Genomic DNA, 13,355 nt, shown 5'->3' with positions numbered 1-13,355 from the left:
GCTCTGTTTTCTTATGAGACAGTCGTCCTATTAGGCAAGCCTGTTGTCCCTATTCTGTGACAAAGGAAACCAAGGCTCAAAAGTAAGTGACTTGGCAAGCAGGTCACCCAGACAATACATTCCAGAGCAGGGGTTCCAACTCAGGTGCCCTCGACTTGGGACCTGAGTTTGTAACCACCGAACCCTCCTGCCTTGTTGGGGAGGAGAGAGGGGGGAGGGCAGAGCACCCCCAGCCTTGGGGACAATGGGTGGCTGCCCAGAACCAAATCGGGGTTGCACCCAGAGAGAAGGCGGCTGCCATCAGGCCTCGCCCCCGTCCCAGTGGCACAAAGGGTCCCTTTGAGGGGAGAGTCCGGCCGCTCCCAAGCCCAGCGTCCAGGGGGCTGGCAGGCATTCCTGGCTTGGCTTTCTGGCCAGGCTTGGAGGAGCAATCTGAAATTCTTTGCCTTTGGTCCGAACATGTCACCTCTAGATTGGCACGTGGCTCTGAAACGCCGCATCACGTCCCCCAGTGCGACCTGGGGCCCCATGGGCTCTACCCGGCTGCTCTCCCCAACAGGCAGCCCTTTGCAAACGTATTGATTTCCCTCCTCCCCTTCCTGCTTCTGCACTTTGGATGAACCTTGTTTTCGAAGAACAGTCGAAGGTAATTTTCCTGCGTTTGCCAGCTGGCCCGCGATGGAGCAATTTCAATAACACCCACTGTAAAGTCTAATCGAAGTAAACAGGAAAATATGATTTACAGTCGGGACGGCAAGTAGATGCCAGGGGGCAGTTCATTTTTACGCAGAGCAGCAGATTCTACACCGTTTTCCAGCACCGACCAGTTTGTTTTCAGTTACTGGTTATTTGTGACTGTTGTCATCATTGCTTTGTCCTCTCTGATGGGGATCCTCAGGGCCCTTGGATCGAGGGGACTTCTCTGAAGGTGAAACCGCCGCCGATGGGAGGGATGGAGATAGGATCAGAGGAATTAATTTGTAAGGAGTGGTTGTCCCACCCTGCAGCCAAGGCCCCGCTCTGGGCGTTTGCTTGGTGGGAGATACTCAGGGCTGAGTGGCACGAGGCTACCAGAGGGTCCCGCCACTGCTGGCAGCTCGGCGGGGGGCCTAGGTGCTGCAAGGCCATGACTCGGTTTGGCTCGTTCGGAGGAAGGGGACAGTGTGGCAGATGTGTCATGTGGAACAGCGGTGCTTCTGGGGCCTGGGGGTCTGTGTCTTTCCGTGGGCCCTCCTCGTCCTTCCAGGAGCTGCTCTTCAGACCCGGGTGCGGAGCAGCGGCCACCTTGCTGGCTGCCCGAAGGCCGCTCCTCGGGCTTTGACTGCAGGGTGGGTGCACGTCTAGCCTCGCCGACCTTGCGCTGTCCTTAGAGCAGCTCATCGTAAGAGGCCTCATAACTCAGCACGCTTTGGGGACAGCAGAGTGTGAGTGGCCCAGACCACCAGGGGATCTTCTTAAAGGTGCCATGAGGCTGATCTGAGATTCACTGTCGGGCCCACCAGGGGGTTGCCTTTAGGGACTCCCCAAGGCCAGCATGGGGGGTGAGGCTCTCCCCCGGGAAGGCGACGCTGGCCTTCGTGGCCCTCCCAGGAGGGCATCTCCTTCAGCGTTCCGTTTCCCAGCAGGGTCCCAGCATGCAGAGAAGTGGGTGGCGCTCTGGGGGCCCTCGTCTTCCCCAGCCCTGAACCCCTTTGTCCTTCTTTTGCTTTGCAGGGCGCTGACCACGCTCGGCCATTGCCTGGAAGAGCCCCACCCGAGGGTGAGCAGCCAGTGGGGAGCCGCTTCTGCTGACGTCCTCACCCAGGAGGTGCCCAGGAGGTCGCCTCTGCCTGTGTCCCCCCGCCGAGGATGGCTTGTGCCCGCCCTGGGCTGGCGCCCAGCGCCTGAGGCCCTTACCATGGTGATGATCCTGAGTCAGAGCCTCGACAAGCAGGGAGCCGACCCCATAGCATGCAGGACCTTCAGCCCTGAGCTGGTAAGGACCCAGTGGCCTCGTTTCTCTGATGCCCTTTTGAGGCCTGATGTCCAAGAGGGGCTGTGGACTGAGCAAGCAGGCTTAGCAGACCGAGTCCAGAGGGCCTGAGAGCAGAGCTCCGTGAGACTGGCAGGCGGGCCGTGGGGCAGAATCACCCCGAGCCAGGCTGCCTACTCGCAGGAAAGAAGCAGCCGGCCCAGACCGGAGTCTGGTGAGCAGGGAGGGAGGGACCAGCAGCCTGGGCACCAGCCCCACGCATGGTTCTGCCACCTCTGCCAGGCTGCAACGGGCATTCCTTCTGGTCTCCACCCCGGTAAAGGAGGTGGCTTCCAGGAGGCGGGGTGGTCCCCGGGCAGGGGCCAGGATGAGACTGTTGCCTGCCAAGGGCCGTCAGAGGGAGCGCTGCCGCCTCGGGAATGTCAGGAGTGGGAGACGATGGAGAAGGAAGGTCGGCCTGGCGGCCAAGTTGGTGGCCCGGTGGCGGCCACCCTTCACGAGGCCGTCCTCTGGCCAAGTGGCCCGACGAGCTGGGCCAGAGAGAACAAATCGGCCTCCGCGCCCTCCTTCCAGCCCCAGTTCCTCAGGAGTGGGCTGCTTCCTGCAGAGGGAGGAGGAGGAAGTACCCCTCAGGCAAAAACTCTCCTGCGGAGGAGTTTCGCAGGCGGGTGAGTCCCCAGGACTCTGCAGTTTCAGTCATCAGGGACAGGGCACTGGCCACAGTCACGTGGCCCGGAGCCCCTCCTGGTGCCTTGACAGCCCTCCTGAGAACCAGCTCTAGACCTCGTGTGCTTCCTCCCCCATCTCACACCTGCTGGCAGAGGGGTCACAGGTCTCCCTAGGAGCTTGCGAAAGCCACCCAGGCCTGTGTCGACTCCGCAGGCCTGCACCTGGGGTGGGTCAGGCCCTGGGCTGGAAGAGTGCCACGAGACGAGGCGAGTCTGCCCGTCCCTCCTTCCTCCCAGTGAGCATGTAGCCATCATTAGATGCCCTCTCTCCACCCTCACTGCTGCCCCTCTGGTCCTGCCCGCGTCCTCTCTCGCCGGGATTCTTATGCTTCTGGCTTCTTCAGCCTGTTCTCCACCAGCAGCCAGAGGGAATGCAAGTCAGACTGTCCCTCCTCTGCCCAGAACCTCCCCCTGGCCTCCCACCTCCAGCCAGGCAACCACCAAGCCCTTACCTGGATGTGTAGGGGCCACCACCTCTGGCCCCTGAGACCACATGCACACACCCCCCCCCCGCGCCCCGCCGCCACTCACTCCGCTCAAGCCATGCTGGCCTCCTTGCTCAGACGTGCCTCAGGACCTTTGCACCTCTTCTGTGGCCTGGAACACTCCCCCTTAGCAGGACTTGTCCCCTCCCTCCTTTGCTTTGGCCACGTGGCCTGAGGCTAACTCCACTACAGCTCTGGATGCTCTCTGTCCCCTTTCCCGTCTCTTTTCCCTCCCAGACACTTAACTTTCTGATGTTTTGATCTTGCTCATTGAGTGACTCCTGCACTAGAATGTGAGCCTCCCGAGGCAAGGACTTCTGCCTCTTTTGCTTCTTGCAGCACATCCAGTGCCTGCCCCTGGGGCCTCGTACATGGTAGGTGCTCAGAGGACTTTTGTGCAGTGAATGAATGTGGGTTCCTGTAGCCCAGCGTCTCGGCTCATCATCGTTTTAGTCCCTTCTCTGCTGTCCAAGTTCACAGCTGAGGGGGTGTAGGCACGGGTTGCTCTGGTTTCCTCTCTTAGTGGCTATTTTCCTGGTGGAATTAAAGCACTTGCATAGAGTGGCTCTGAGCAAAAAGGAGTGGCTCTCAGGGTGAGGGCCTCCTGGAGGTCCCCAGGGAGCTTCCCTGTCTGCTTCCAGCTATGCCGCTGCCTTAGTCGTCACCGTGGAACTTGGTTACATCTCGGGGTGGGCCGGCCTGGGGGTGGGTGTGGAGCTGGTTCCAGGGCCCTCGGGCTCACAGCCAGCTGAACTGCTCTCTGAGGAGACAGGGCCCGAGGCCTGGCCGGAGCGTGGCCTCCCAGCCCCAGCCGGAGAGGAGGAGAGGAGAGACGGCCAAGGGAAGTGAACGGCCCTCAAAGGGGGCTCTGCGGCTTCCTTCCCACACCCACCCCTTCTCATCGGTCTTCCTCCTCTTCCTTCCCTCCTTTCCCAGATGGGCAGGTCAGTGGCCGGGAGCAGCCGCCTTTGGAGAGGGCCCTTCTCCTGTGTCAGTTTGTTGGCACGTCACAGGTGGTCAGCCCGTCGCAGGCCTGGCGGGCGGGAGTAGGGTGCGTGGGGCCGGTAGAGGTCCTGTCGCCCCTGCCTCTCCTGGAGCCTCCCCCACCCCCGCCCTACTGAGGGGCGCACAGCTGGCGAGCAAGGTGCCAGGATGGTAGGCTTTGAGTCCAGGCCCTTGTGCCCCCCACCAAGGCCCTCCTGCTCACGCTGGCCGGCTCCTGAGGCTGCGGTTGTCCCTGAACTCCCCTCGGCCTTGGGGAGATGCACAGCTGCAAACAGCCAAAGAAAGACCCCAAATGAGACCAGCCTCGTGGTGACATCCACGCGGCAGCATGGAAGATGAACTGATCAGGATTTGCTCTGAGCAGCCAGCAAGGTTGAGAGGAAGCTGGGGCTTTGCTTCAGCTTCCTAAACGGGTAACATCATCCTCGTGTAAATACCATCAAGATAATAACAGGAAAGATGGAGAGGCTTGTCTCCTTTGTTTTCTAATCAGACTAAGAAGATAACAGAAGTAGGGGGTTCAGATTAAAAAAGGAATCATGAATCACCACAGGCCACTTTGGAATGATGGGAGCTGGGCCTAGAGGCCCCGCAGTGGGGACAGAGCCTAAAACTGCAGGTGGAGGTCACGTGGGGATGGGGAAGCACAGGGAGGGAGTCTTGGACACACCCGCCTGCCCCCCCCCCTCCCCCCCCCCCCGCCTGCTTAGGGCCCATGTCATGGCTCTCTTGTTCTCCTTTTTCTAAAAATGCTGGTGACAGCGTGACTGCCCCTGCTCCCGTGGGGGGCGGGATCAGCCCTCGGTCTCTCCGGGCGGGGAGGGGGGGGTTGGCCAGGCTCATGCTCTCGGTTCCCGTGCCCCACTCCTCCCTCTTTCCTTTCCTCTTCCTTGAGTGTCTAACATTAGCTGCAGCTGCTGGAAGGCAGCCCAGACATTTGACCTCGGGAGCAGCGTCCCCCGCTCCTTCCCGCACGCCCACGCTCAGGCCAAGGGTCTGTTCTCCCCCCATGGCCACCCCCCCCAACCCCGTTTCCCAGCCCTCCCTAAAGTCCAGAGCCCACAGGGAGCTGGGGGCGGAGGGCGGAGCGGGGCTGCCTCACTTTCCTCAGCTTCGAACTATTTCCGGCAACAGCGGACACCAGTTTGGGGAGCAGGTACTTCCTTCCGTGCTGGTCAGATTGGGATGCCCAGGCCAAGTGAGCTGGCCAGCAGGAGAGTCAGGCCTTGCACCCAGCTGCCTGGGCACCCAAGGTCGGCTTCCTGCCCGTCACCCCAGGTTGGCAGGGGGCCCAACAGCCCCAGCCAGGATCCCTGGTCGGAATCCAGAAGCGCTCGAAGTCCGAGGCGGCGGGTGCCCCCCCGCCCCCACTGCCCCGCAGAAGCCAAGACACCAAGGCCCGCCCTCCGGCCGAGGGAGCCGGGGCTGCCTGCCCCAGCTCCATCAGCAGCTCGGAGGGCCTCCACCCAGGGGTGCGACTCCGTCCTAAGCTTCTCTTTCTTCTCGGCCTGGCTCGCCCTTCTGCTTTCCATGGCCCAGGCTCCCCCTGTTCTCTTCTGGAGGCTGGGGCACCCTGCTTGTGCCCCTCGAGTGTGCGAGTGTCGGTGCTGCCCTCTGGGCCCCTGGAGCCCTGCGTCGGGAGGAGAGAGTGACCTGATGGCTCTGGTCCGCAGTCTCCAGGGAAGAGCTCCGAAGAAGCACGACTGTGGCCAGAGATGAGCCCGGCTGTTTTCTGTCTGAATTAAATGATGACTTGGATCGTGCCTTTATGTAAGTCAGGGCTTCTAGCCTTCCAGACACATGGCCCCTGGAGCCTTGATTGGGTGTCCAGCTTCTGCCTTTCCTGTGGAAGGTCTCATTCCCAAGCCTTCTCTGGTGATCCCCGAGTCTCGGACACCAGGCTCCCTGGGGAGGCTCAGGAACGGCGGCTCGGAGGGGGAGAAGTACCCAGGGGAGCGGGGCTTAGCGTCCTCTTGCCCTGCAGACAGTGGCCAGGGCCCGGACACGTGCTTGTGTGCAAGCACTGAACGTCTTGGGAAACCTCAGGTGGCGGGAGCTTCCCCCGGGGTGTTCGCCTCACCGCATCGCCCACATAGTGACTGGCTCATCCTTCCCACCGTGGGTGCGCGGGCCCGGAGGGTAGGGGAGGCTGGCTGCAGAATGGCACAGGCAGTGGGAATAGCCCGGCTCTGGATGAGCTGGGGCCCAGTGGGGCCCTCGGAGCTGGGCCCAGGGAAGCTGTCCAGCAGTTAGCATGTGCCCGGGTCCTGCATCCTGGGAAGCTGTCGGCTACGTGTGTTCTGGCCTGTCCACTGCCAGCCCAGCCTCAGACACGGAGCTCAGCAAGCCAGATGGAGGCCCTGATCCATCTTTTCTGTAATTTTTATTTTTTTCTTTTTCTTAACCCTGATCGACCGGAGGCAGAAAGCCCCAGGCGGAAGTAGTCAGCCCATGACTAGTCCAGGCCTTGTGTTTGACCTTAACATTGCCACTGTGCTATCAGCGTTTCTCCATAACCACTTCAGTGGAATGACTCTATACACACAAGCCAGTTTGAGTTGAGCGTCATGAAGAAGACGAAGGAAAAGAAAGAGGAGGAAGCAGCGTTTTTGGCAGGGGGTGGGGTGGGGTTGGAGCTAAACCTCACTGCACGTGTTTTGGCAGGTTTTCTTATATCTTTTCCGTTAAGGCAGGTTTAACTTATCAACTGTATTTTCTCATGGTACAAGAAGCCTCAGTCCAGACATCACCTCGAGTCGCTGCCTGATGTTCCACCATTATTAGCCTGTTTAAAGTCTGGTGCCAGGGAGTTCCTGTCGTGGCTCAGCTGTTAGTGAACCCGACTAGCATCCATGAAGATGCAGGTTCGAGCCCTGGCCTTGCTCAGTGGGTTAAGGATCTGGCGTTGCTGTGAGCTGCGGCGTAGGTCGCAGACGCAGCTTGGATCCCGAGTTGCTCTGGTTGTGGTCCATATGCCATGAGTGCGGCCATAAAAAGACACACACAGAAAAAAGTCTGGCCCGAAATTGGCTGGGATTCCTCCGATGTAAGCAGCTGACTTACACCGCAAGGACCCACGGCAGTGATGGAGAGGATGGTAGGAGAGCAGCTGGTGAATGAAGCCCCAGGAAGGCAGGGACAGGCAGTTCAGAGGACTGGAAGCGGGGGCTCCTGGCAGGCTTGGAGTCTCCCTGCTGGGTGCGCCAGCCCAGCACCCCCTTGGTTCAGGAGTCCAAGCCTAGGAGCAGGGGTGGCCGGTCAGCCACACCCACCCCAGTGAGGGAGGGGAGGAGTCCCAGTGTGAACTTGGGGTGCTGTTAGTGGATGAAGGGGGGGGTGCACCACCAGGCCGCAGTTTCACATGCTCAGTGAGAAGACCGGGAGTGGGGCTCGCCCAGGACAGGGGACGTGGAAAAGGTGTTCCTTCAAGTGTTAAGATCTCCATGCACGCGATCACGGAACCCCTCATGCCCCTGGGTACAGAGTCAGAGGGCATGTGGGGAACCCAAGCGGCCCATGGGGGGCTCAACCCCAATTTTGTCTGGTGGTGCGCTCCCCTGTTCTTCCGAGAGTTTTGCCTTGGCATGAGCCCGGTGATTTGGGGAGACAGCGGGTTCTGTCCAGTGGGAATCCATTTCCATCGGCCGTGCATCTGCCGGGCGTGTGACCGCAAGAACAAGACAGCCTGGGGCCGACAGGTGGCCGTAGCAGTCAGCGGAGAGTCACGTGGTGCCTGCTCTGGGCTGGGAGCATTTGTGGACGGGACAGCAGCCTCGAGCAGCTTGATTTTGGGGGAGGCAGAGTATGAGCACAGAAACAAACGAACGGGGGCACGTAGGGCAAGCATTAAACAAGGCCACGCGGAAGAAAGCGCGGGTGGGTAGGGCCCATCGGCCGCGATGGTCAGGGAAGGCCGCCAAGGAGGCCGCGTGATGGGAACCAGCCGCGGAGCGAAGCCCTGAGGCAGTGAGCCGGCCGGTCCCCGAACCGCGTGAGTGAGGCGGGTGGACGGGGGCTTGGCTCACGTGGGCCTGGTGGGCCGCCGGGAGGAGGCGCGGCTAGGTTTTATCCTGGTAGCCGTGGGACATGGTTGGAGGGTTGTAAGCTGTGCAGCCACGTGGGCTGGTCTCCCTGGGTCTGTGTGGAGGATGGAGGACAGATGGCGGGCCTGGGCGCACGCAGGGGACCAGGTTGGGGACTCATTCGGTCCCTCGTTGGAGGGCGGTGGGGCTCGGGCCGGGCAGCACGGGGCGTAAGAAGCAGTCACATTCCGAGCGTGTGTTCTCCAGCCCCGCCAGCGTGTCAGCGTGTCTGCGGCAAAGGCGGGCGAGTCCCTGCCGGGTGAATGAGTGAGTGAGTGAGTGAATGATCGAGGGCCTGAGGAGTGCTGCGCATGGCCCTGTGGGTGCTCCAGCATCCCTGGCGCCCACTCGCCAGTCCCCATTCCTGGGGAGGGGCCCCGACGTGTCCCTCTGTCTGGACATGCCGGCTTGATGGGAGGAAAGGCCAGTGAGCAGTGCTCCCCTGACAGTGGTTCTCGGTTCTCGCTGGTTTGCTTCCTGCCTCATCTGTGAACCCACGCCTTCCCCGGTGGCCCCTGCTTGTCATCGCAGCAGCGTGGCGACTCCTGCATTCTCACGCCTTCTGCTTTCCCCTGCCCGGGTCCTGGTTTGGGTTTCTGTGGGCTCCCAGCCTGGGTAGTTCCCCTCCCTACCAGGTGCGGGGGTGGGCTGGGCATGGGTGGGGGCTGGGGGTCCCAGCAGGTGTTTGCTTTGTGCGGGGGGCTCCTGTGGCATCAGGGCCATCTCCCTCGGTTGGCTGGGTCTGTGGCATCGGCCAGGCCCCTTATCTGGCTCTCTGTAGCTTTTTGGGGCCTGGCTGGCTGGCTTCCCCAGGTGGCGCTGCCCGGAAGCAGGGCTCTGGGTGACTGCCACCCGCTTTCCACTCGGTGACTTTGGTGTGAGCCGGGAGAGAGGCAGAGGCAGCTGCTGCCTTTAACTCTTTCCACATATTTCCGCGGCTGGCTGTAGATTGGATGGGATCCAGGAGGGAGACCTATCTTGAAAACACGAGGCATGTTTTAAGCCCAAGAAGCGGGCCAGAGGAGGACCATCCTGCTCCGGTTCACCCCCATAAGTTCCGCCTGGTCCTTCAGAGCCAGCTTCTGTCTCCCCAGGGAGCCAGCCCTGACCTCTAGGCCCCCAGCGCCCATGGCCTGGCCCAGGTCCCACACTGCAGTGTAGCGGCTTATCTGGTGACCGTGGCCTCTACGAAACAAGGGCGTCCCTCACCTCTGTGTTCCAGGCTGGTCAGGGCGGACCCTTAATAACCTGATTGGATGAACGCGTAGGTGACCGAGGGCAAAGGGTCCCTGACTCGGGCAGCTGGGGACACGGGTGGGGGAGCTGATGCCAGACGCTGGCCTGTCTTATCTGGGTGGGCCAGGTGTTCCTAGCCAGCCCCACCCTCCTCCTTCCAGGCCCGAAAGAGCCGGGCCTGGGATCCAGCCCACTTCTTGGAGTGGAAGCCTTGCGTGTCCCTGTCCCGTGGGGCTCCTCTCACACGTTAGGGCCCCCTGTGACCAGCCGACCCCTCTGGAGCTGAGCGCTGCTTCCACCATCGCATGCTCAACCCTAGCACAGCCTGCCCGGAACTAATCGCTGGTACCTGTTTGCTGGATGAATGAATGCAGGAAGGAGTGCGTGGACCTTCTTCCCGGGGCCTGGCGAGCACAGTCTCCTTCTCACTGGAGCCCAGAACGGGCCTCTCGACCTGGGCTTCAGCCAGCACAAGGGAACGGGTGACTGTTCCACATGCAGGTTACTGGGTAGCCTCTAGGCCCCCCTGGCTTTTCCCCCAACGGCCCCAGTTGAGCTGAGGCTGGGTGCGGGGTTGGAGGGGAGCTGTGCAGTGTGTACAGTGGAAAGGGGAACCTTTGTGGAAATACGGTGCCAAGGGCTTGAAAAGCCACAGCTATCTATGTGTTGGGACCAAACATGACCTCTGGGGCTCTGTTTCAGTTCACGAGGGGGCCTCCGGGGGCCTCCGAGCTGCACAGCAGCCTGCAGGCCGAGGGCTGCCCTCTTGAGTTTTACCTGATGCTTCTACATAGAGGAGGAAGAGCTGTTCTGGTATCGCGAAGGGAGGGCTCTGAGGGTGAGAAGGGGCCTCTGCCCTGCCCTTGAGGCTCTTCCTGTCCCCGTGGACAGGAAGAGGTCCCCTCTCCTCGCCGGGGCTGTGGGGAGGCCTGTCTTCAGCTCAGCTCGGTGAACTGTTTGCATCACACCTCCTCCTGCACCACCTCCGCGTCGCTCACGTGGAGAGATCCCCGGGGTCAGAAGTCACGGGGCTCTCTTGTGTGTTTTTAAAGCCCATGAACTTGATGGACTCCCTAGCTCACCGGAGCCTCCAGACAAAGAGTCCAGACCTAATCATAGGCAGATGTCTCTTTTAATACTTTTTTTTTTTCCTCCTTTTCCTAATCTGACGTTACCCCTTTAATGGTGACTTTAGCAAGGGATCAGTGCAGGGTCATGTGCAAACGTGCTTCTTATGACTTGAAGAGTGATAGCTTTTCTGGTTGTTTTCAGCACACGCCAAAGAAGATGAGTCAAGGACCGACACTTTTCTCTTGTGGAATTATGGGTGAGTAACCGAGGTGGCTGGGGACAGTCCTTCTCTAGCCCTTCCGCCAGGGCCTGAGTCCTCCAGGTGAGACGCTCAAAGCACTTTCTGGACACAGGCACGAAGCACAGCGGCGGGGCCTCTTTTCGGTGTGTTTGAACTGTTTCGGACTCAGCGGTGCTGGAGCGGCGCAGGGGCTGCGGGGGCTAAGTGAGTGGCCGGGCGCTGGTGTGTGGTTTGCGAATGTTATTTCCAACGACATTGAGAGTTTCTGTCTGATTATTAATCATGTTGAGTTTTTTTTTTTTTTAATTCAGAAAACGCACCGTAGTGTAAAGTAGAAAAATATCTCGCGGCCGTGATACCCACAGCTATGACTACTGTTGCTATCTTGTTGTATTTTATGTTCTTTGCATTTTTTTACATAGCCAGGTCCACGATGAACATATGATTATATGAAATTACATATATGTGTGTATATATACACACACACACACACACACACACACAATTTTTTTGGCTTTTAACTTCATAATAATTAGCATCATTTCCCCATGGCACTAAAACTGCCCATCCCATGCATTTTAATGGGTCTGTACTACTGCATTGTGTGGGTGATTCGGTGTATTTAATGATGTAACTGTTTCTTGACTGTGGGGTGGAAGGACCGTTTTGCTTGCCGTCCTGGTGAACAGTGGCTAAGTGTCTGAATGTTGCTCTGCCTTTTGGATTATTTCTTGGGACGGTCCCCAGGGGTGGAATGGAGAGGCCAGAGGGCAGGAACATTTTTCAGGCTCTTGCTTCATATTTCCGACACGTTTTCCAGAAAGGTTGCCTGGGTCCCCTGTTCCCATGCCAGCGTGAATGACCCTGTTTACGAGGGGGCCAGAGAGAGGACGTATCGATTGCATTGATTTCTCTCTGCTCCGGATGGTCGGGCACAGCGTCTCCCCGTGCCGTCTCTCCTTGAGTCCCACCCCCTCCGGGGACACCTCGCCAGATGTGTTTCTAGAATGTCTGCGCGGGGGCAGAAACCTGGCTTCCTCGATGGGTCCCCTGTGCGGGCTCTCGGGTTTCAGGTTTGTCTCCGCAGGGCTGCGCAGAGTCCCCGTGGCCTTTTGTCTCGGCCCTGGCGTTTTCTTTTTCTTCTTGAGACCCAGTTCCCGTAGGTGGGCTGACCCGACGGGGGTGGTGCTGGGGGTGTCACAGTGAGTGTCGCAGTGAGCGCAGTGCTGTGCCAGGGTCCCCGTGACTCTGGCGAAGCCAAGGCCTCAAGGGGGTGACGTCCCCAAGGCCCCATGGTCAGCAGAGCTGGACCCTGGGTTGGGAGGAAGGATTGTTTTCTTCTCACAAGCCACAGCTGTGTGGCAGCACCCTGGGCAGCCCCCTTGGTGCTGCCACCCCGAGGCCGTAGAAACAGGGGCTCACCTGACCTTGCTGTACCCCTGTGACACACTTCTGAGGCCCGTCCCCGCCGGGGACTTCACTGAACACTCGGTGGTGGCTTTCAACACACCCTCATTGACCCATCTGGGTGGCCCAGAAGCCGGCTTCTCGGCGGGCTTCCTGGGCCAGACTCCCTGTAGAGCTCCGGCTGGGCTGCTTTCCTTTGTCATGTCCGGGCAGGAGGGGGGCTCCTGGGCACGCCTGCCCTGTGGCCCCCCAGGACCTTGGCTCTGAACCGAGCCAGACGAGTGGCCCGGGTTGTGGACATGTTGGTCTGTGTCTCAAGGCCGTCCGTGCATCAGGCTTCCTTGCTGTTTGCTCCAAGTGCATCACGGACAAGTTGGAGCGCTTCTGGGCTTGCGATGGGCGGTGTTGGTGCTCACACAGTCCCTCAGAGCTGCTTACCTTTTCTAAGCCTCAGTTTGCTCATCTGTAAAATGGCCGTGACGTCAGCACCGGCCTGCCGCCGGCAGGACGCTGGGAGACATTTGGAAGAAGGTGGGCACAGCGTGGGTGGAGGAGAGGGCTGAGGCCGCATGGAGAATCCTGCTTTTGCAAGGGGTCTCTGTACCCAAACAAAGGGACCACCTTGGTTCCTTGGGGAGGAGGTGTAGGGGAGAGAGTCGCACTCACGAGCAAGAGCCTCAGGCCCCGGGATGGAGGCAGGAGCCCTGGCTGCAAGTGTGGGGTGTGAGATCTCCTCCCAGATCCCCGGCAGAATCGTTCTGAGCCCATAGGGCGCAGCGGCCTGCCTCCTGCTGGGGGCCGCTCTCTGGCCTGTGTTTCTAGGACGGCCTGTGCTGCTGCTCCTCCAGGTTCCGGCTTGGAAGGTGGCTCTTCAGGAAGGGCTCTGCAGAGTCTCCCTCGCCTGGGGGCTCTTCCCTTCCCAGGGGCCCTGCCTCCCTCCTGCTCTGCGGTCTGGCGCCAGGGCACCCCAGATGGCAGAAGGGCAGGGGGGCAGCTGTGCCGTGGGGTCTGTGCGGCCCCCCTGGCTTCTCCCTGCTTCTCTCTCCTACGTGCTCATCTTTCTGTTCTCAGGCCCTCCTTGCTTTGGGAGACCCTGATGCCTCTGACAGCACGCACAGCCAGGGCTTG

At 60.2% G+C, this 13,355-nt stretch overlaps 1 protein-coding gene across 3 annotated transcripts in view; it reads left to right on the top strand.

Annotated features, from left to right (window-relative positions):
• The window catches only part of FAM53B (family with sequence similarity 53 member B), a 116,276-nt gene that overhangs the window by 35,965 nt on the left and 66,956 nt on the right, over nucleotides 1-13,355 (top strand). For 2 of the 3 annotated variants that reach the window (XM_047760700.1, XM_047760699.1), the window contains exons 2-3: nucleotides 1,714-1,975; nucleotides 10,781-10,835. In XM_047760700.1, the coding sequence (XP_047616656.1) occupies nucleotides 1,898-1,975; nucleotides 10,781-10,835 (133 nt within the window). In that variant the 5' untranslated portion in view covers nucleotides 1,714-1,897. Of the gene's footprint in view, nucleotides 1-1,713; nucleotides 1,976-5,212; nucleotides 5,961-10,780; nucleotides 10,836-13,355 lie in introns of those variants that run through there. The other variant, XM_047760701.1, reaches the window with a different exon arrangement.

Source organism: Phacochoerus africanus, chromosome 15, assembly GCF_016906955.1.
Source record: "Phacochoerus africanus isolate WHEZ1 chromosome 15, ROS_Pafr_v1, whole genome shotgun sequence".
NCBI classification, from domain to species: Eukaryota; Metazoa; Chordata; class Mammalia; order Artiodactyla; family Suidae; genus Phacochoerus; species Phacochoerus africanus.
Note: the sequence above shows the minus strand (reverse complement) of the source record. Positions and strands in the feature narration are given on the sequence as shown.